Source organism: Limanda limanda, chromosome 19 (assembly GCF_963576545.1).
Source record: "Limanda limanda chromosome 19, fLimLim1.1, whole genome shotgun sequence".
In the NCBI taxonomy this organism is placed as follows: Eukaryota; Metazoa; Chordata; class Actinopteri; order Pleuronectiformes; family Pleuronectidae; genus Limanda; species Limanda limanda.
This window is the reverse complement of record NC_083654.1, coordinates 6,459,184-6,480,715: the sequence shown is the minus strand read 5'-3', so window position 1 is coordinate 6,480,715 and position 21,532 is coordinate 6,459,184. Positions and strand designations below refer to the sequence as shown.

At 41.8% G+C, this 21,532-nt stretch overlaps 2 protein-coding genes across 2 annotated transcripts; one reads left to right on the top strand and one right to left on the bottom strand.

Annotated features, from left to right (window-relative positions):
* Positions 1 to 265: 265 nt before the first annotated feature.
* On the bottom strand, positions 266 to 9,336 carry srd5a1 (steroid-5-alpha-reductase, alpha polypeptide 1 (3-oxo-5 alpha-steroid delta 4-dehydrogenase alpha 1)). The gene is made up of 6 exons (XM_061093065.1): positions 8,751 to 9,336; positions 7,250 to 7,416; positions 5,184 to 5,285; positions 3,116 to 3,266; positions 2,920 to 3,017; positions 266 to 1,023 (listed from the first exon to the last, which is right to left on the bottom strand). The coding sequence occupies exons 1-5, from the start codon at positions 9,059 to 9,061 to the stop codon at positions 2,951 to 2,953; spliced, it is 798 nt and encodes a 265-aa protein (XP_060949048.1). The 5' UTR covers positions 9,062 to 9,336; the 3' UTR covers positions 266 to 1,023; positions 2,920 to 2,950.
* Positions 9,337 to 9,859: 523 nt separating this feature from the next.
* On the top strand, positions 9,860 to 20,873 carry nsun2 (NOP2/Sun RNA methyltransferase 2). Its single transcript, XM_061092655.1, has 19 exons — positions 9,860 to 10,077; positions 11,520 to 11,677; positions 11,844 to 11,948; positions 12,036 to 12,141; positions 12,228 to 12,299; positions 12,426 to 12,510; positions 13,333 to 13,525; positions 14,006 to 14,080; positions 14,244 to 14,374; positions 14,901 to 14,974; positions 15,109 to 15,239; positions 16,192 to 16,288; positions 16,480 to 16,664; positions 17,266 to 17,358; positions 18,318 to 18,453; positions 18,963 to 19,043; positions 19,485 to 19,623; positions 20,011 to 20,050; positions 20,154 to 20,873. The coding sequence occupies exons 1-19, from the start codon at positions 9,997 to 9,999 to the stop codon at positions 20,473 to 20,475; spliced, it is 2,304 nt and encodes a 767-aa protein (XP_060948638.1). The 5' UTR covers positions 9,860 to 9,996; the 3' UTR covers positions 20,476 to 20,873.
* Positions 20,874 to 21,532: the final 659 nt, after the last annotated feature.

Sequence of the window (21,532 nt, the reverse complement as noted above, 5' to 3'; positions counted from 1 at the left end):
AATCTGTCGGTGTCTGCCTAAAAGGCATTAAAGTCCGATGGTAGCCTCAGTAAACACTGGCCTTGTTGAATATAGTGATGCAATTACAGGAAGCGTGGATACAGAAGATACACACAGGAAGTGCCCTGGAAGAAAGAGAAAGAGGGAGAGGATCTTGTACATGAAGGATGTCACTCCGTTTAGCCTTGAGCGACACACAGCCTCCGTTTCTCATCCCACTCACACACAGCGGTCCTTTATTTATTGACGACACCGTGGCTAAAAATGATGACAAAGCCCTTATTTTTAATACATTTTTTAAATTCCTTCCGATATGACCTTTGCCATGACTGGTGTTGGAAATACCTTTACCATTGGGAGAGAGAGAGGGCTGATTAGTGATAAGAAAATGCAGCCGGCACTTTTTGAAACAGGTAACAATGGAAAGCTTCCGCATAAACCACTATATACACACATATAGGCTGTGACAGACTTGAACAATGTAAAGTGAAAATCACACTTTTTTTCCCAAACTTAACCTATTTTGAGAAACATTCGAGTAAGGCAAATCATTTTATCAAATCCTACAGAACAAGACATGATTAAAAAAAAGTGCTACTTCACACTGACAGAGATTATTTGCCTCACGATAAACAGGATTATGAAACAGCATTAGAGCATAAGAGATGTTACGATCTATATCAGTGTAACACATTTCTTATCTATTCCCCCAGTCTCCCTCTTTTCAATCAGTCACAGGCAACTTCATCCAATGTAATTTATCCATGCAACGTGCTTCATCATAGCTTTCAAATTCTCCCCAAATTCTTTTCCCATTCATTTCCTTATCCACTCTTCTTTCTTTCTGAAAAGACAATCTCTTCTTCTCATTTCAGGCATGGGTGAGTTATTGAGGGCAGTGCTTGATCTCTGTTTGATTTCCTTGCAGCCCAGCAGATGGGGACAGGTTGGTCTTTTCCTTCTGCTCCTGAGTGGCTTCTCGATCCGGAGTTTCAGACGATGCGGTAAAGAGGAAAAGTCTCTCTAGACGAGGTGGGAGAACACGTTGGAGTTAACTCAAGGTCCCGTTTGTATCTATTTAATATAAACGGATGTGAAGAAGATAGCTCAGCAGCAGGTGATTCTTGAGGATTAATGAAAACCCGAAATGTCTGCTTCGCATTTCCTAGTTTATGTTCCATTTGGGAGAATATGCAGATCAGCGGAGAAGTCTTAAAACTCTTTACTGCTGGTTCAGTGTGTTATAAATCCCTTGTATTGCTGTTGAGCTACCCTCCAATCACCATCTTATATCCTCTGAAGGAGCGCTCTCCTGCAGGCACAACACTTCCAGGACATTCAGTTCACGGTTGCTGAAAGCTTCTTGTGCTTTATAAACATTATTGCCAAACTAATGGCAACAATAAAAATCATAATGAGACAATGGTCTTTAACTGTAACTTGCTTGCAGCTCAGATGAGATCATTTATGCAACCGGTTTCAATATTTTCTCATAAAAAAAAAAAAAGGATCTTCAAGGTTTGTTCCGACATCAGAGCTTTCCTTGAAGGGACTCTTACCTGTGTTGCATTTTTACACTTTTTTTGGATAAGGTTAAATTGGTATTAATAAGGTAATGACACTCTAAAATGCAAGACAGACCCACCAGGAGTAAAAACAAACAATTATTTCACTCTCATAATATTTAGTGAAAACTTCAACCAATAAAATTCTTCGGACCGAAGGACCTTATTGGCCGACAGACCTGTCTGTTTGCTGCATGGACATGCAGGTTTTCCGTCTGCTTCTTGTGGCACATTCGGGCCCGCGTCATCAAGGCATGTGAATATAAATGTATATAACTTACCGAATCCATTGCTTTGGTAAACAAAAACTCACGTGCGTGCGTGGAGGCAGTAGCTTGTAAGTCTGCTTGTAAATAAAGTTTCTTCAAAAAAACACCGCGGATGGGAACGAGGGGGTGGGGCATTGGAGGAAGGCGGGATGATTTGAATGTGCTGTAATTCTCAAATGCAACAAAGGTAAGAGTCCCTTTAATCAGAAGAAATATGGGATAACATTAGACAAGCTTCAAAAAATAAACACCGGTCCTTACAACTTCCCAGCAAGTAAGCTCTATCAGCCTTTTTCACAAAAGTTTCACTGTAACTGGCTTTCTGGTTACTTGGTCAGCTCTTGGTCAAATGCTCTTCAAGTCAAATGGCTAGTTAGTGTTTACATAGAATGTGTGAGTGCACTTGTGAGCAGGTGTGAAAACATTTTTTTTTTTTAAAGTAACAAGGTAACTTATCTCTATGAACAGATTCTACATGCGAATATGCAGAATCTGTCAGCGAGGGACACGATTTAGGGGCAGGAAGCCTTCTGGTTTCCGCTTCTAAAATTTGACCAATCACGTTTGAGCAGGAGTTGGCTGCCCGCAGGTAAGCACTCCATGTGGCTAGCAAAAGAGGTTGAACACATTGACTGAAATGCATCGGCTATCAGGTTTTCAATTTAATGCATCCATATGCAGATCGCTGCCAAAACCTAAAACAGGACCTAAATCGTACACGTACAAAAAGTATAATTGTTTGTTTTTCGTGTGGAGAAACATTCTACTTGACTGACTATTAATGGTGTACACAAAATAAATACTGAGTCTTGGCCGAGATATCTGGTGTCTACAACGACAGAGGTCAATTCATCAACAGACGATAGCCAATGGGCTTCAAGACGTTAACATAACTTGACATGTAGGTGTATATGAATATTGAAATGTTGAATACAACTTGCTTGTATGTATATGCATGGTATACCAATAATTAATTGACCTGGTCTGTATATAGGAGTAATTTTTTCTTTTGAAAGCATTAACTAATAAAGAATTGTTTCCAAAAAATAAAATATATAAGAAAATATTCTTCTCAACAGCCGTACCTATTCCAGCTTCCAGTGCATAAAGTGCCTCTTAGAACAGGAATGGAATCAAAGCCTTCCTGCTTTTCGGGTAGTCCTCAAACTTAGCTAGGTACCATCTGCAGAGAGAGACAGAGGGGAAACATGTATCCTTCCTTTAACACAAATGCTTGCTTCAGTCCATGCAAACCTGCTTACTGTGTATTCTTATTCTTACTTGTGGTGGGCCACAGCCCTGCTGGAGAGGACCACTGCGGTAAAGATGGCGAAGGCTGCACTTTGAACCGAGTGACCAGCCAGCGCAAAGCCTGCCCACTCCGTTATCTCTCCTAAGAAGTTGGCTCCTGATACATATTCAAACATCCCGCCTGTATGTAGAAGACACAGCATGAGGACAGAACACTTTATATGTTAAAGTGAAGCAGCCAACATCATTCACTCTGGGAGAGAATTGAAATATGATGACTTTTCACCCACTGTAATTCAACACAGCATCTAGACTAAATGGAATTGAGTCTAAATGCTGCCAAAAAATTCAAAAAGCCTCCACACAGTTCAATCCACATCGCCTGAGCATTAGCTATTGGACTGCAGGTCATGTGCACAGTAGTGCTGCTACCCTCTATGTGAAAATGCCAGATTCTTGGGTGAGGGGATTCCAGGCGTGACTGGAAGTTCATTTAGAGCCACACAGCACACAGCTTCCTCCCGCCTCACCTTCTACTCTTTATTTTCCTTAAGTTTCCAGGGTGGATTGTTTCAACAGGTTCACCGCGAGTTCAAGCTGAAGGTGCTATTGTTATGACTATGTTCTTACTTATAGGGACCACTCTCTTTGTGAGCCTGTTATGATGACTGATTCACTTAGCAAAAAGTCCAGATTGTGTTTGGAAACTACCAATATTTGATCTAAAAATGCAGGTACTTTTTCATTACACTCTCCAGGCTATTTGTCTAAAGGAATTTGGAGTTGAGCCAAAATCTTGTTTACCCAACCCCCTCCTTACGTGTCACATCTCACCAAATGTGCATACATTTTCACACAGTAAAAGGTCACAAGCTGTAAAAAAAAAAAAATGCATTCCTTCATCTGTTTAGTCTTAGTGTCATGAGTAGTACTATGAGAAACCCTAACCATGAATACGCAAGTGCTGAGGAGATATAAGAAAATCTAAAACGCCCAATGCAGTTAACAGTTTTCAGTATAAATAATTCATACAAAATATCATTTGGCAAATGAAAAAGAAACAATTTTACCTTGTGCTTGTTCATATCACAAACTGTCTGTTCAATATGAAACTGGATCAGTTAGCTTTGCAGAAAGACTAGAAATATAGACGGAAGGGGCTAATCTGGTTTAAAAGCAACAAATCCCATTCTACCAGCAGCAAACTTTCAGCAAGAGACAGAATGCATGTATAAACAAACATGCTGAACTATTGCTGTATAAGTAAAGCAGTATTTAACTGTGTTGTGAAAAATAGGCATTTACTACTAAATATAAATGAAATACCACTTTTTACAGGACTGAATGAGGAAAATTTACCATGAATCTTGTATTAACATATAATATTCATGTTCTAGAGTAGGCCTGCCTTCCTGTCTAACAGGATTAATATCAACACTGTGCAGTTTTTACATTTCCTATATCCGTGTCAACTACAGCAAAACTACACCCATCAACCAAACCTACTCAACAACCCAAGTATTGTGACTCATCTACACTGAAAGTGAACTGAACCAGATGAGTCGATGCAGCAAACACACAGCAGTAGTGAATGTGCTTTTAAAATCTGAACTGAATGTCCGTTACCTGCTATTTCACAGTCTGTCTTTCTGTCTGTATGTGGAACACATCTCGAGAACCGTTCATTTGATCGCCTTCACACTTGGAATGCATGTTTTTAATGGCCGAGGGGAGTGCAGTGTCGAATTAGGTGCGATTTCAACACACAGTAAGTCGAATATGAATACAAATTTAATAAACAGGCGACCGGTGCTCTGTGAAAGTCAGTGGGGGCGAGGAGGTGTTGGTTAAAATTGCCATCAGATCGTTTCCATGTTTTGTTTATTTGTATTTCCACATTATGGGCCGAGAGTTTTTAAGTAGTGAACTTCGGTCTGAAAATTGTGTCGCTTGTTTAACAGACCTCTGAAATATTAAATCATTCAAACTTATTATAAAAGGTCCAGACATGTCAAGCACAACGTTTCTGAGAGTTAGATGGCTCTGCTGTTGTGAGAGAACCCATTTGATCCAGTGTTTTGATGACTGAAGACCTTACCTGTGGGAATCTTGTAACCAGTCTCTCCAGGCTTTCTCAGGTTCCTCAGGATGTGGTCAGAGTGCACATTCACAAGATAGCCGACCAACCACAGCACAGCCCCTGGGGATAGACCAACCACAAGCGGCTGAGGCACAAGATTTCAGCAACAACAGCCAGATGGCCGAGCTATAATTAAAAAAGTTACAGCATCTATTCACAATTATCAGTGAGTATTCATCAGATGTTTTGCTGCGGTGACCTGCAGTACTTAAAACATATGTTGCCAACCATATTCTCCCAATTTAAATCATATCCAATGACAGCTGTAATGTTGGCTGCTTATGTTGCCAGGCCTCTGTCAATCACATCTGGTGAAAACAAACCCACACAGCCCTCATCAAGGAGACGGACACGTTTAGTTTATAAGCTTAGTAAATAACGCAAAATAATGTACTTTTCAAAACTGCAACTTCTCCCACATTGAGTCATAAATGTGTAGTACAGAGATAAACTTTGAAAACTTTGAAGAAACGTTTTTTAAGGTGCTTGAAATACACATGAAGTATTGTGTTCCACACCATATGTGTCTGTTCTGTTTTATTACGTCTGAAGTCTCAGTCTGTGGTATAGTGGTGAGTAGATGAGTGAATTTTAATTTTAGGCGACAAACTATCCCTTTAAAGTTTTTAAAGCATCTTATAACTATTACAACCAAACCTATCAGAAACATGAAACCCATGAAACTGACAGAAACAATTTTTGAGAATTAATTTTTTAAGGGTGTACTTTGACTTTAGAACTTTGGTCCATGTCTCAACCAACATCAACATGGAAGAGTCAGGATTTATTTTTTATTTTGCTAAGCTACAAATTTACAGGGACTTTAAGAAAAAATATTTTAAATTGACAGTTTCCTGTGTTAGCCTGAGCAGCAAGGTGAGCCAAAAACAACAGCTGAGCACTTTCCAGTTTGAAAAGTGTGAGAAGCACCTGCAGTGGAGCAGAAGCCAATAGAGGGAAACGAAAAGGCAGCCAAATTCCTTTAAATGAGCACTATGTTTTTTCAAACATTTAAACATGAATGAATGTTGAATGAGAAGTGTAGGGATAGATAGGAGGGGTAGAATGGATGAACTAGTGAGAGGTAGGGAGCCTGTTCTTTTCCTTTACACTGTAAACTGGCAGTTTAACACACTGTCCCAACAGATTTTATTCAGTGATGTTTTTATACGTTATTGCTAATTTTTAAGTTACTTGTGCATGAAGTAATTTTGTGTCTATGCTGATTTTACTTACACATTATTCTTCTTATGTTCCACTTTCACGTTTCACACACCAATCCAGTTTATTTTTCCTTGTAAAATATATCTACTTATCATGCTAGTATATAACTAACAGTTAAATCAAATTAATTCAGTACATTTGTTTTTTGATTTCTCCTTTAAAGCCCCTATAGTAATGTAGAAAAAATCGTTTTGATACTTAAAATCTATGTTTTGCAGTGATGCTGGAAGTAGTGATCCTGAGGGTGCTGTAGAACCCTCTACTTGTGAGGGGCTGTAACTGCAAAGCAGAAAATATGTTCAGGAAACAAACCTATTATTTATACTTTTAGAATAGCCGAGATCGTTTCGGAAAACAATAATTCATAATAAATTTTCTCTGTAGCCTATCCGATGTACATATATAGAGCTGGACATTGCTAAAGTTAGGTACAGGATTCAGCAAGCTGGTATTTAAGTTTGCGTTCGGGTATAAGATAAAACATTCTAACACTGATCACCAGATAAAAATGTTCATATCAGTCATATATTGCGATACTTACTGACATTGCTTTTCTCATTAAATATGATGTCATTACACAGACTTTTCTCTCAGCACCCTCATCTCTGACTGACTTCCAGCATCCCTCATGTTGAGTGTGAGTGTTATTTCCAAACCCAATCTATTTCACACTGACGAAGATGGCCAACTCAATTTGGATAACCCTCATCTTTATCCCTCATCATCTTCCGGTCACAGAGAAGCTCTAGTGCATATAAATCAATTTGTAGAAAGGGTAGCAGCAGCCACAGAACACCTACCAGTGATGAAGCATGGATGTGTCACCCAGTATGCAGGGTACTCAGCGTAATGGCTCAGGTACCTGACCTGCATGTAGCCATTAAAGAAGCAGAAGACCAAAGCCAGGGCAAATGAGATGACTGGTGTCGCTTTACCTCCTCGGATTAAAAATGGATAAATGAGGGACCTGCAGCAGAAGAAAAACAAGTTATCATTGCAGTTGCACAACCTGTTATTTCAAACATATGCTTTGAAGTTGATTAGTTAGCTGGTACAAACGATACACTTAAAAATGGAATGTACACTTTGATATTCTTCTCTCCTAATGAGTCCTTCATTAATAGATATATAAATAAATAGAGAAGCAGAGAGGCACAGGGTGACTGCACAAGAATGTATACTGTATTTGGGAATAAGTAGAGGGGGGTGTTAATAGACTTATACACATGTAGACTGTTACAAGTTTAAAGGCTTGTATGGTATTCAAATTTAATGAGCATTAAACGCTAGGGGCTATATGTATATCTAAATGGGTAAAACATCCCAGCAGAATAATATATAGCAGCAAACTTTAGATAGTAAAACTATATAAACATGTATGTATATATTCACAATAGTATACAATATGATATGAATATAAAATGGGACGTATAGTAGAAGTATAAAATAATATACCTAGGTGAATTTTAAAATAAGAGGCATACATGTGGAGTCATATAATAAGCGCAGATAATGTGCAAGAGGACACTATGGTGCAGAACGATTTTCAATAACAATTGTGCAACCTGCGGAAGACAATGCTCCCCCACTGCACTGTGCATGCTGCTGAATGCAGGTGAACCTTTTTTCTAAAGGTGCTATACTTCACATCATATGTGATATGTGTTAATATAAACCATATTGATATTATATATCATTTCATACAATAATATTCTCTTTTGCACACTCTGTCTACATATTCTTACACTCATAGTATATTATATATTATATTATCTATTGTTAAATACTTATATTTATACTTCTCCTATATATCATATCATATTATATCATACTCTCTGTATATTCTTTGTATATATAAGTATATATACACATATTTATACATGTGTACATGTTATTATTATTATTATATTTACTATTATTATTATATATACTGTTGCTGCTGCCATTATTACTATATACTGCTATTATATTGGTATAATTACTATCATATATAAATATATACTATGTTATATTATATACTATATATACTGTACTATTGTTATATACTGTTTATAACATTACCATCATATCATCAGTACTATTACCATCATCTTGCCACTGCACCTTATCTATCTATCTATCTAGCTATTTATCTTGTGTTCTGTTTTTATTCTTTCTACCTCAATATTTTTTATTTCATTCTATTGTATTGTATTTAATTGTATTCAAATATACCGGCTGCTTTGACGACTTAATTTCCCTTCGGGGATGAATAAAGTAATCTATCTATCTATCTATTTATCTAAGTTTCATCGCACCCACCTCTGGACGTAGTGGCAGAAATACATGGCGATGAGCAGCTGGTTGGGCAGCAGGGACGTTTTGGCGGAGGATGTCCACAGCACCAGGCACAGAGGCACTAGGAACGCGGGCAGCTCCTGCACGAACCAGGCGAACCGGGCGTCCACCGGGAACCCGTAGCGGCTGCTGGCGTAGCGGCCGTAGGGCACGTTCTCGAACATCAGCGTGAGGAACGTGCAGGCGGCCATGAGGAACAGGACGTACGCCATCCGGTCCAAGGTGTGCAGCTCCTGCTCCTCCGAGGAGAAGAGTCTGGAGAGGAGCGCGTCCATGACAGCAGGAGGACGGATCCGAGAAGGAGACACACAACTGAAGAGGGTTCTAGACACTGACACGTGCTGCGATCGACTGCTTATCCTCTTCTTGTCCTTTAAAGAGGGCTGGGATTCCTAGCGTCATAGCTGCAGTACCGCCCCCTCTCCTCCGGAGTGTGGAGCAGACATTTAACTCTACCTGGTTTGTCTAATAGAGTGAAAACAGATTCTCCTGCTCCATGATTCATTCATGACTCTCTGCTGAGCTCCTGTGTTTCTCACATCTTCCTCCACCTGTCATCTTTCTCTCACATTTGCTGCACAGTTGATTCACATCATAGACTGTATATAGTTCATACCATAGACTGAGAATATGATCCCACACAGGAGCACTCGACCAATCGCAACCGCTGAACAGACGTGGGATGGAATGTTATCAGCCAATCGAAAAGCTCGCTTTGGTGTCACGATCAACTCATTTGCATAAATGAATAATATATATAAAAAAAATGATTAACTTGATGGCTCTAATACTTGATTTTTGAATTTACGCAAAGTGTGCAACTATGATGCAATGATAATGGCAATTCTGACGATATTATAAAAACAAAAAATGTAAACGTATGTTTCGTTGTGAAGGCAATGATTTTATATCACGCATAAGAAATTATAATAGACTTAAAAAAAAAATCTCATCTGGTAAGATTTCGGAAATCGCCCTGAACTTCGCGCAGATATATTTCCTTTTCTCTTCAGGCACAGTCCGCGGCCACCTCGAGTTGGGTCCCGATTCACGTGCGTCACAGGCAACACGTTTTGACGGTAACACAGCAGCTCGGCGGCTCTTCCTCCCTGAAGCCTCGCTGTTTCCCCGAGTCGCTGCGCTCATTTCCCCGCGTCCGGCCACCACGTTGCTCCGCAGACTTTTCTCCAGGGTCATCTGTTGTTCCAAAATGGGGAAGAGAGCCAGACAGAGACAGAAGAACCAGGTCGCCGGCGGAGGCAGGGACAACAGGGACGACAGGGACAACGCTGTAAGAGCCACTCTCCTCCTGCTGCTACTGTTGTGTTGCTCTCTCAGGACCACATGTTGTGTAGCTTTAAACATCCTTCAAATTAATGGAGACGAGGTGAAAACGTAACTTTGTTCTTGTGCTGCCACGACGCTGTGAGCCAGGTTCACCGCGAAGGGAAGAACCAAGCAGGGTTGGAAGTAAACTCCAAAATGTAATTGAGTCGAGTAGTGTTTTGTTAATTACCTCAGGCCGAATTGATGATTAGACCATAATGAAATGTACCAGACACTAGGAACTGCCCTGTTATCTCTGATACTGAGACCATAAGTAGGATAAACTTTAATTGACTGCTTTTTGATTGACATGTAATGAACGTGTGCATGATTAAAACCAGAATCACCTCGTAATCTGGCCATTTATTACTTATGGCATATACTGGATTTCAGGGGGCCCAGGCAAAATGGAATTACATTCGACCGACTCGAACACATGATGCCAAATCACATCATTCTCTCTCAGCTGGGGGCACTGGTTTTGCTTGCCCTGTTGTTTAGGGGTGGGAATTGGCAAAAATGTGACAATTCAATAGTATTGCGATATTTGGGCCACGATTCAATAGTATTGCGATTCTGCGATATATTGCGATACTGCAAGTATTGCGATTCGATTCTACGATATATTGCGATTCATGTCCCCCATATTATTCAAAGGCATTACAAAAACAGGAAAATAAGACTGCTCAACTCACTTCAAATGTCACATTTAATTCTGTGAACAACATTGTCTTCTACACATTAACTGAAGTGCAAAAAACTAAGAAAGGGTAGTGCAACAACTTTGTCCTTGAACATTCAGGACACAGGACCTTTGTAATTATTTTCTGAGTAGGAGACCACTCACATAAATGCTGAGCTCCCAGCACATAACTTAAAATTATTTAAATACAATACAGTAACATCAAGCAGACATAATAGAGTAACATAAACCTGAGAATAATCATGTAAATAAGAGTAACCTAGACCTTCAATCAAATTGAGAAAAATAAACAAATGTTTACTGCTAGAGTCCAGTCCAGTCGGCTGCAAGGTCATGACCCAAAATGTTAAATTCATTTGGGAATATTGGCATTTTTGTTCAGAAAAAGGGGTTGGTCAACATGCTCAGATGTTAAAGTGCTCATCTGGGCTGTTACTACATCTCCTGCAGTGGAGAACACCCTTTCCGCATAGACACTAGGTATCTTTTAAACTCTGAAACTCTCCTTGTCATGCTTTGCCAGCCAGGGGCTGTAACATATATAATTGTAAAAAAAAAAAAAAAAATTGAAATACTTTGTTTTACAGTATCGATATAATCGCGGGCGCAAAATATCGCAATACTGAGCAGAATTGATTTTTTCCCCCACCACTACTGTTGTTATGCCCCTCGTCACACTAATGGCCGTGCGTTCATGTTTCCAGGGCTGGGGAGCTGGCTACGCCGACATCGTCAAGGAGAACAAGCTGTTCGAGCACTACTACCAGGAGCTAGGCCTGGTGCCAGAGGGGGAGTTCGAACAGTTCATGGAGGCAATGAGGGAACCACTGCCCGCCACCATCCGCATCACTGGGTACAAGAGGTCAGCTGGAAATCCTCATACTCTTTTCTTAGTCGTGCTTAACATCATGCACGAGAGTTGTCGTATTAATATGTCACTTGTAAGTTGTCTGAATCACGTAGACGATAAGAAAAGCCTTATATGAAAGAGTAAGGCCCTATTTCTTTCTCTGTCTGCCTTGTTCCAGCCATGCCAAGGAGATTCTCCACTGCCTGAAGGAAAAATACTTCAAGGATATTCAGGAGCTGGAGATTGATGGCCAGATGATTGAGGCTCCACAATCTCTTAAGTGGTACGATCTTGCATTGTTTACTCAAAGCTAAAAGGTAACACAGGGTCATAATGGAATCCCAGTACGCACTGTGCCTGTCTTCTCCAGGTATCCTGATGAGCAGGCCTGGCAAACTAACATGAGCAGGAAGATCATTAGGAAATCGCCCCTGCTGGAGAAGTTCCACCAATTTCTGGTCAGCGAGACCGAGTCGGTGAGTGTAACACAAACCTCACATTCAAGTTAATACCCGTTCTGAATGTGGTCAGAGAAGTTGAGAATTTGGTTTTTGTCCTTCAGGGTAACATCAGTCGACAGGAGGCTGTCAGTATGATCCCTCCTCTGCTTATGAAGATTGAGCCACACCACAAGGTAAAAGCAGAGCCCGGTTTGAAGGTTAAATCTGTCAGTACGTGATGTGTTTTCTGTTTTTGTTTTCTTCCTTTGTGCCCTGAGAAACAGCTGTGCTTGTGTTGATGTGCATGTGTTTGCGTTCAGATCTTGGACATGTGTGCAGCTCCAGGGTCAAAAACAGCCCAGCTGATTGAAATGCTCCATGCTGACATGGAAGTGCCGTTTCCAGGTAAGAAGCACACGTTTGATCAGGACAAATGGTATGATCCCTGTCACACGGATAATGTAATCACCGACAAACAATCGCACTTAAACTCACTCAGTCTTCGTTTTGTCAAATATGGCGTGGCAGCAGTAAACGATGCATGCATGGTTTGGCGTAGGTGCAGGTTTCTTCCTCATTTTCAAGAGTGCTGTCATATTGGCTTGGTTATCTACTCGGTTATTTCTACACTTCACGTGTCTGTAATAGTGAAAGCAAGCAATAACCATGTGTGTCAGGCCCAGAGTAATATTAACTGCATCATGTTTAAGTCAGGCCCGGAAAAACACCCTGAAAAGCCTATACTGTTCAGGACGGGATCAGTTAGCTTTCACTTGGGCTTGAAAAAGGTGAGACTGAAAGATGCGACCTAGCCGCTCTATATTTGCACAATGTGGGATTATAAATCCGAGTCAATAGAGTTTCCTCTCCTGTGACCGCCTCGGTGTCCCCGTCTGGTTCTGTCATTCCACTCATCTCTTTAAACATAGGTTTTTGATGCTGTAATCGCTCAGTTGAGCTGCTCCCAATTTAACACACGCACCTATTTTGTTTTACTTTTTAAAATAGTTTGGCTATTGATTTTTCAAGGTGATGAGAGTTTTACACAATCACTGTCACACCAGTGATGACATCTTAATATCAATATCTTTCCATTTAGAATCCTTTTTACATTGTATATACTATTGGTATTCTTGCTGCTCTAACACGGCACATTTGGTTCCACAGTAGTTCCATTGTGCCCCTGCATAATCTGTATGAAATTATCATCCACCTTCTGCCTTTCAGAGGGCTTTGTAATTGCCAATGACGTGGACAACAAGCGCTGCTACCTGCTGGTGCACCAGGCCAAGCGTCTCAACAGCCCCTGCATCATGGTCATCAACCACGACGCCTCCTGCATCCCCACGCTGCAGATCTTCTCCGACGGCAAGAAGGACGCCCTCTTCTACGACCGCATTCTGTGTGACGTGCCCTGTAGGTCAGTAACTGGCCGCAGGACGTGTCTGCACTGTTGGTTATTATGTGGCGAGGAAGTGGATAAAGAAAGAAATATGTTGGCTGAGCCGTGCCTGATGCGTGTGAATGTGAGACAGATGGTATGGGATTGGGTGTCATGCATGCAGCCACATCATGAATGGAGGTGCTCTAGCGTATGCGCCTTCTTCACTAGTATTGTCATTTTGTAGTTGAAACGGAACTGCATTAGTTTGTAAATGCTGCCGGACTGGGCCAGCTGCAGCGCTGAAGCCAGGAGTCATTGCCAAACACAACAGAGGGAGAGGGGGAAAGCGGTAATGAAGACAGGCAGGCAGCAGGGATCAGCTTTAGCCCAGCATTTGGACAGTTTGTGCTTTGTAGACATTTTTCCCCTGTGAGAAGTGTTGGGGATCTCTGGTGGTTCCAGCCCCTGGTCCAAGTGAGTCGTGACTGAGTGCTGCTGTCTGCTCTGTGTCTGCAGCGGGGATGGCACCATGAGAAAGAACATAGACGTATGGAAGAAATGGACGACCAGCAACAGCCTGCACCTCCACGGGTGAGTGGGAACAGCGAGTGCTCACATTTTTGAGACAACATAAGAATTTGTGCACTTGTGTGGTCGACAAAATTGACTCAACAACAAGGGAACGGAGTGTGTCCTTTGGTCCTAATTAGAAACGTTGGCTACATTAGTGTGTTTGTGTGTGTGTGTTCACCAGGCTCCAGCTGCGGATTGCAGTGCGCGGGGTTGAACAGCTGGCTGTGGGAGGGAGGATGGTCTACTCCACCTGTTCACTCAACCCCATAGAGGACGAAGCCGTTATTGCAGCACTGCTGGAAAAGAGCGAAGGTAACAAATGCACGCAGAGTATACAACCTAAGCAATCTTTGTTTCACTCTGTTTCAACCAGTTTGTTTTTCTTTTCTCCTTGTTACTAAAATGCTGCTTCACGGACACGATGTTGATCTCACAAGGAGTGCACATTTTTTATATTTCGTCCTTTTCCAAACTTGACTCTGAACAGCGTCTCAGTCCCTGATCAGTTCATGTAGGCTGATACAAACTTCCACATTTACGAGGAGGACGTGTGACATCAAAATGCCACATCAACTGCACTTAGTACTAGTCTTTCTATCGCCATTTTCAGACAAATCAGGTTCATTTCATTGAAAAGGTTCAGTTGGACCATGGAAATCCTTGATAGAATAACAGTGCAGCTGAAAACCTTGTATATGTGTATTTCGCCTTCACAAACATTTCCTTCAGTTGTAAAAGGCTAAATATACCACAACATGCGATCTATGAGACTTTTATTAAGATAGAAGCTCTGTCTTGTGCAGCCAAGTTGTAACGTGTCCTCTCGTCTAACTGCCAGGAACGTTGGAGCTCGCTGACAGCTCTGCCGAGCTTCCGGGGCTGAAGTGGATGCCTGGTGTCTCTTCCTGGAAGGTACTGGAATATTTTGAAGTTCATTCAAACAAACCACAAAGGAAGATGACGTTTAGGTCATTGAAGCACTTCAGCTTCAAAGTCGTAATGAATTTTCAAAGTCTTGATTGTGAATCATGCTCTTTGCTCCATAGCTGATGACCAAAGAGGGTCAGTGGTTCTCAGACTGGGCCGAGGTTCCAAACAATCGGCGAACGCAGATCCGTCCCACCATGTTCCCGCCCACTGACCCAGAGAAACTGGCTAGCATGCATCTGGAGAGATGGTATGAACTCACAGACACTGCACACTAGAACGTTTGCACTATTACGTTAAGTGTAGAGGATTAGTTTATGATTTGACATTTCCTGATGGGGCGCTCACTTGCCACCCGCTTGATTTCTAAATATTCTGTTTATATTAGGTTGTTTTACTATGTGATGGAGGATGCTAGCAAGTAAAGTCGTTCTGAGTGGACAGTCATGATACCCCTGCATCTGAGAACCAGCGTGTGGAAGAACATTGGGACTTCTTGGGAGTTTGAATATAATCGAACAAATTGTGTGTCATTCATTCAAACTTGATTTTCGGAAAAACTGACAGCCGGCTAGACTATGAAAATATGCAGCCGATACATCCCGCCGCCTCCAATTGGCCGTCTCGTCAAAACTACGAGGCCAGCCAATCATTTAATTTGGTCCAAATTAAATGATTGGTTGTGTTTATTAAAGTCTCAGATGACTATGTTGATGCTATAGGGAGGTGAAGAGGACTTCGTCAAGTAAGAATTAAATCAAATCAGTGTTTCAGAAATAAATAACCAACCCGACTTTTAATCAAGCAGTTTTTTCAATGAGTGTATTTTGTTCTCAGAAGAGCAAAAAACTACAAACACACACTTGGAACCTTCTCTCTTTTCACTGATGCCAAATTCATTAGCTGAGTAATAAGTCTGATTAATTAATTTTTTCTTGGCACAGCGTTTCACACAAATGCACAGCCCCACCATCTGCATCTGTACGCTCACATAAAGGGAGATGATGTCATGTTAAAAACTCAGACTGACACGGGCCTGGCCAGTAGAGGGAGCTATTGTTATACGTTTTTACAGCACCTCTTCGTTCAAGCTGGCAAAAACAAATCCTTGTTTAGCTTCACAGTATGTGACACCACAAAACTAAAGGTGTGTGTTTGTGTGTGTCTGTGTGTGTGTGTGTGTGTGTGTGTGTAAATGTCAGTATGAGGATTCTGCCCCATCACCAGAACACTGGAGGTTTCTTTGTGGCCGTGCTGGTGAAGAAAGCCCCGATGCCGTGGAACAAAAGATTTCCCAAGGTACCTCCTCACAAACAAAAACGCTCAATAAATGATTAAATTGTTGCTCTCTCAAGAAGAGGGGGGATGAAAGCCGAATTAAAATGCTTCATCACTCACCTGTCCAGTTTTCCTAACCAGAGCTGAGGACTTCTTCTTTTTCTTGAATCTCTGTCTGCTCATCCCCAACTCCCCACCCCTGTCGTCTCCAGCTGAGGAAGGAAGTGTCGTCCAGTGCGGCGGAACAGACTGGAGGCTCCCCGGCGGCCTCGACCCCTGCAGAGACTCCCTGCTTCCCCGAGAGAGTGGAGGTGGAGGGGGGTGGCTCAGAGAAGGAGGCATCCAAAGAAGCTTCCTTAGCCCAAGAGACTGCTGCTAAACCAAATTCAGTTTGTGGGTGAGTTAACAAACAAAGGAATAGCCTCTGATATAATATTATAATGTGCAAATTAGTGATTGTCGAGCACATTCGTGATGAATAGTCAGGTTATCATAAAAACGATCATTTGGACTTTAAATAAACACAAATGTACATTATTCAAAATGATTAAGGGAACACTTAAATCACACATCACATCCTGATGAACAAATTATTCAAGCTGAAAATCTTTAGTGATGAATGACGTAACAAAAGTCAATGGAAACCAAAAGCAGCAACCTATTGAGGGCTGGATTCAAAACCACACCAAAAATCAAAAGTGAAAAATGGAAATCACTGGCTGATCTGTGGCCAGCACATGTAAAACTGTTCCCTTTATGGGGGTTGTCTTGCTTTTTCTCTCCATTGCACCTGTTGTTCCTTTTAATTTGCACCAAAGCAGATGAAATTGATTCTCAATCACTTGCTTCCTAAATGGACAGATTGACAAGCCTGAGGTTTAACTGACTTGGTGTTGTCCCTTCATTTGTTTGAGCAGTGTATTTGCTTCAGGTAATTATTTAAGGTAAATACACACTACATTGTTAACACCACATTGTCTCCTTCCTCTGTTTTCAAGGCCTCCACCCATGAAGAGGATGAAGCTGTTTGGTTATAAGGAAGACCCCTTTGTGTTCCTGACAGAAGATGACCCTGTCTTCACCACGATACAGTAAGTGTGTGTGTGTGTGTGTGTGTGTGTGTTAAGCTGCTTTCAGACATGCACTGAAATCTGCACATTTTTCAGAGGAGGTTCATTTGTGTAATGTCCGGGTGAGAGGCTCCGAATCCCTGCATGCAATAGAGGGATTTATACCACTTCTAACATGCGACAGACGCAAAAAGGAATAAAAATAAAACATATCTCCTGGTAGAAAAGCGGTGTTGTACACTATGTCAAACATGTCAAGAGTGTTTGTGATGATGTGTCTTCTCAAGAAATTCACATTGCTGAAGCGGAATTAATTTGTCACATCCTGCCTCTGCCTGCTTCACCGCTCCACCTCTTGCCTGAATAGTGCGGAGGATTTGTTGCTGTTGTAGACGCGTCTGTGCGAGAAAAACCCACCATGTTGTGCATGTGTGATAAGTAAACTGTGGGTAAAGCCTGGACCCAATTCTTATGACCTTGCCTGTAGGTCATGTCTGAAAATGGCTTATGTGACAGCCTCCTGACATACTCCCCAGTTTCCCCTGTCAGCCTCAGAGTAAACTCTCCAGAGAATGTCCGAATGAGCCGATGTGAAAACATGGCAGGAGATCCTCCGGAGGAAGGAATACAAATACCTCAGGATGAAAAAGTGGTTCCATACACTGAAGATGTCACGGAGAGTTTTTGGTCATAAGGGTTGACCCTGTTTTGCTGTAAACAAAGACACGTTGTCTCTGCAGTTGACGCATCGCGTCCTGCCTCTAACAGAAGCACCACGCCTCACCTGAACCTTCCAGAGGTTTCTCAGTTATGAAAGTGTCTGACCGCTGTATTCATTATGTGTGAATCTCAAACTGGAGAAAGTCCAGACAGAATTGTGCGGACATTCTCCAGAGTTCATGTCTGAAAACGGCGTTTGAATACGGACATGATTGTTTTCTGGATTTTAATGTTAATTATTTTTTTCCTTCTTTTTTTAGGTCATTCTACAATCTTTCCCCCGACTTCCCCAAACTCAATGTTCTGACCAGGACCCATGAGGGCAAGAAGAGACACTTGTACATGGTGTCTAAAGAGCTCCGCAACGTACTGCTGAACAACAGCGAGCGCATGAAGGTGTTTGTGTGTTTTCATTTGAAATTCATGTTTGACGATTATGATTTATCATGTAGTCACCTGCATTATGTCTGTGATGGTATAAGACTGAGCTTACTTCTCTTGCCTGTGTAATATCTGCAGACGGATTCCTATTTAGAGCATGTAGCTATTTCCCCCTGATTACATATCCTCATTCAATTATAACTCTGTTACATTTGTATGCATTTCTCTTAGGATGCAGCACACACATTTCAATGTTTACCCACACTTCTGTAGTAGACACCTCCAGTGAGAAAGTTTGCTAAACATCAGTGACTACGGAAACATCTCTGTTAATACTACGACTACACAAGTAACCTAAATAGACCTTTTACTTTTGATTTAGATTATTTCTATGATCACCTTAGATTCTACGTGTAAAATAGCTATTAATAAGTGTATTTAAATGTAAGAGGAGTGTTTGATTTGCAACAGAGCCATTTTTCAGCCTGTGGGTGTTTGCTTCATTTTTCTAATCAATTTCTCAGGTCATTAACACAGGGGTGAAGGTGTGGTGCCGCAACAGTGATGGAGAGGAGTTTGGCTGTGCTTTCAGACTGGCTCAGGAGGTAGAGCACACACACACACGTACACACAGACACACAGACAGATTAGTCTGCCGTTTTCAGCCAGTCTCAGTTCATCCTCGCACATTAAATCACTTTCACACCACGTAATCCTCTCTTTGTATGCAGATTTACCTCCTAGTGCGAAGATGCATGGTAAAATATGAAGCTTACATTTCTAAGGCTTGAGCAACTTCTGTATTGTGAGATTGTTATCATATAACCCAGCGTATGAGCAGCTCCTTCTGTGTGCTCCAACATGCCGTGGGTTCTTCTTGTATCCACAATCAAAGCTGACAGCTGAATAACAAGGGAGCCAGATGACAGAGTTCACACTCCAATCAACTGATAATTAATTCATTTTAAATGCACAGAGTAGCTGTAAAGAATGTGGACTTGTTTCTTTGGTGCGCACATTGTGAAAAAACTTCTCTGTCACACCAGGGTATCTACACTCTTCAGCCGTATATTCGCTCCAGGATAATCGGCGTGAGTGTTGAGGACATCAAAGTGCTGCTCACCCAGGAGAACCCCTTCCTCAGCAAACTGGAGGAGGATGCTCACTCTCAGGCCAAGAAACTGGGTACGTCCTGCACCATTTGTGCCAAAGTGATAATTATTGCTACAGATTTCTTTTGCAAACTCAACCACCCCCCGAAAAAAACTGGATCTGATTAACGGCACCAGCAGCCCAGAGGTTAGAGTAGTGAATTAGTAACTTAAAGGTTCCTGGCAAAATATGAAAGAGCAAAGTGAATGAGTAATGCTCTGCCTTCCTCAACAACTGCTGCTGAGCTGCCCTTGAGCAAAACACTGACCCAAAAACCTCAGAGAGGGTGCTAAGCAGTTCCAGCAAATGAAAAGTGTAGTTACAATTCTCAGATATTAACAGGAAGCATGGTGAACAGGTATCAATAAACCAGCTAAAATCACTTTTTAATGTGTTGTTTATGCATGTTATTCTTCACAGTAATGGGCAGCATTGTGTTGAAGTACATTCCCAACCCAGGGTAAGTGGTTTTGTATTTGTTTATGTTTCTAGTCCATAATTTCATAAATGTCAATTAAAGCAGTGATCAGGTTTGACACCCAGCGTTTCCTCCTGTTCATCAGTAAGCCAGAGGAGCCTCAGTGTCCCATCCAGCTGTGTGGCTGGAGGGGAAAGACGTCCATCCGTGCCTTCGTCCCGCGCAACGAGAGATTTCATTACCTCCGAATGTTAGGCGTGGAGGTCTTCAGAGACAAACAGGGCCAGGGGCGCAAAGAGGGAGATGGAGAAAAGGGGGGAAAGGAAGAGGCGGAGGACGAGGCGGAGAAGGTCACAGAGGAGGAAATGGAGGCCGGAAACGAAGGAGACGTGGACTTGAAGAACGGCGAGGAAAACGGATCGTCAAAACCAAAGGCCGACAGCAGCAACCAGGGGGCGAGTGGCTGAACATTTGCAGGCGACAGGAGAGAGACAGCAGGATTGACTGAGGACGTGTTAGAGCTCTAAAAGCTGTTTAGCAGATCCAGGACCACATGATGTGGTAGAGGAGGGTAATACGCTTTTCCCCTGTTGTTCACACTGAAGGATTCCCTCTCAGGGACGGACTCCCTTGAGACATTTCATTTTTGGATCCCTCCAGGAGTCGGCTGTTAGTTAATGGCCTTTCTTATTTTATATAGCTTGGTCACGTTTTAACAAATTTATTCCACTGATCAAGGGTCATTAGCTTTTTGTTTTCTTCCGCCACAGGATCCTGTTTGAGAGTTTTATATTAATGACCATCTCATTTTTTTTACATCTGTAATTCAGCAGAACCACAGAGTTCATTAAAAGAGTGAAATGCTTACTGTGTCACAGGTCAAGTTATTTATAGTCTAGCTCATTCTGGGCCAGTGGAAGTGTAAAAGTTGTGCTAAAGAAACATATTTGAACACAACTTTAAGGAACCACATCACCGCTGCAGTGGTCGTTCACACAGTTGTGTCTGAAGTTAAAGCTAAGGGTGCAGCAGGATTTATTTAATGTATTCAATTTTCAAAAAAAGCTAAACACCAAATTTCCATCTAGTAGTTTCTGCACAATCTTGCTCCCAAACAAACAAACTGACAAACAAACAAATGGACAGGGATGTAAATCTAACCTCCTCGGTGGAGGAATTAAAATCATGCTTCTCATGGCAAAAATCGTGGTTGCTGCATCCGGTTGGTGGTTGCCACGGTGGCTTCACTGCACTGGATACACGGCCATCTCATCCTCTTGTTTATTACTCAGTCCAGCTGCTATGACAACAGCTGTCATGACAACCAGCCCCCTCACCTCTCTCTGGTGATGGGAGAGAACAGAGGGACCACAGAGAGCATCCTGCACTCCTCAGCTCTTCTCTCTTTTATTTCTCCCAATCTACTTCTTATTTTCTCTTCTTTATCCTTCGCTCTTCCTGTGTCGGCTCCGTTCGTCTACAGCGCACAGCAGTGACTACTAACATTCAACAGGGAGGCTGTCG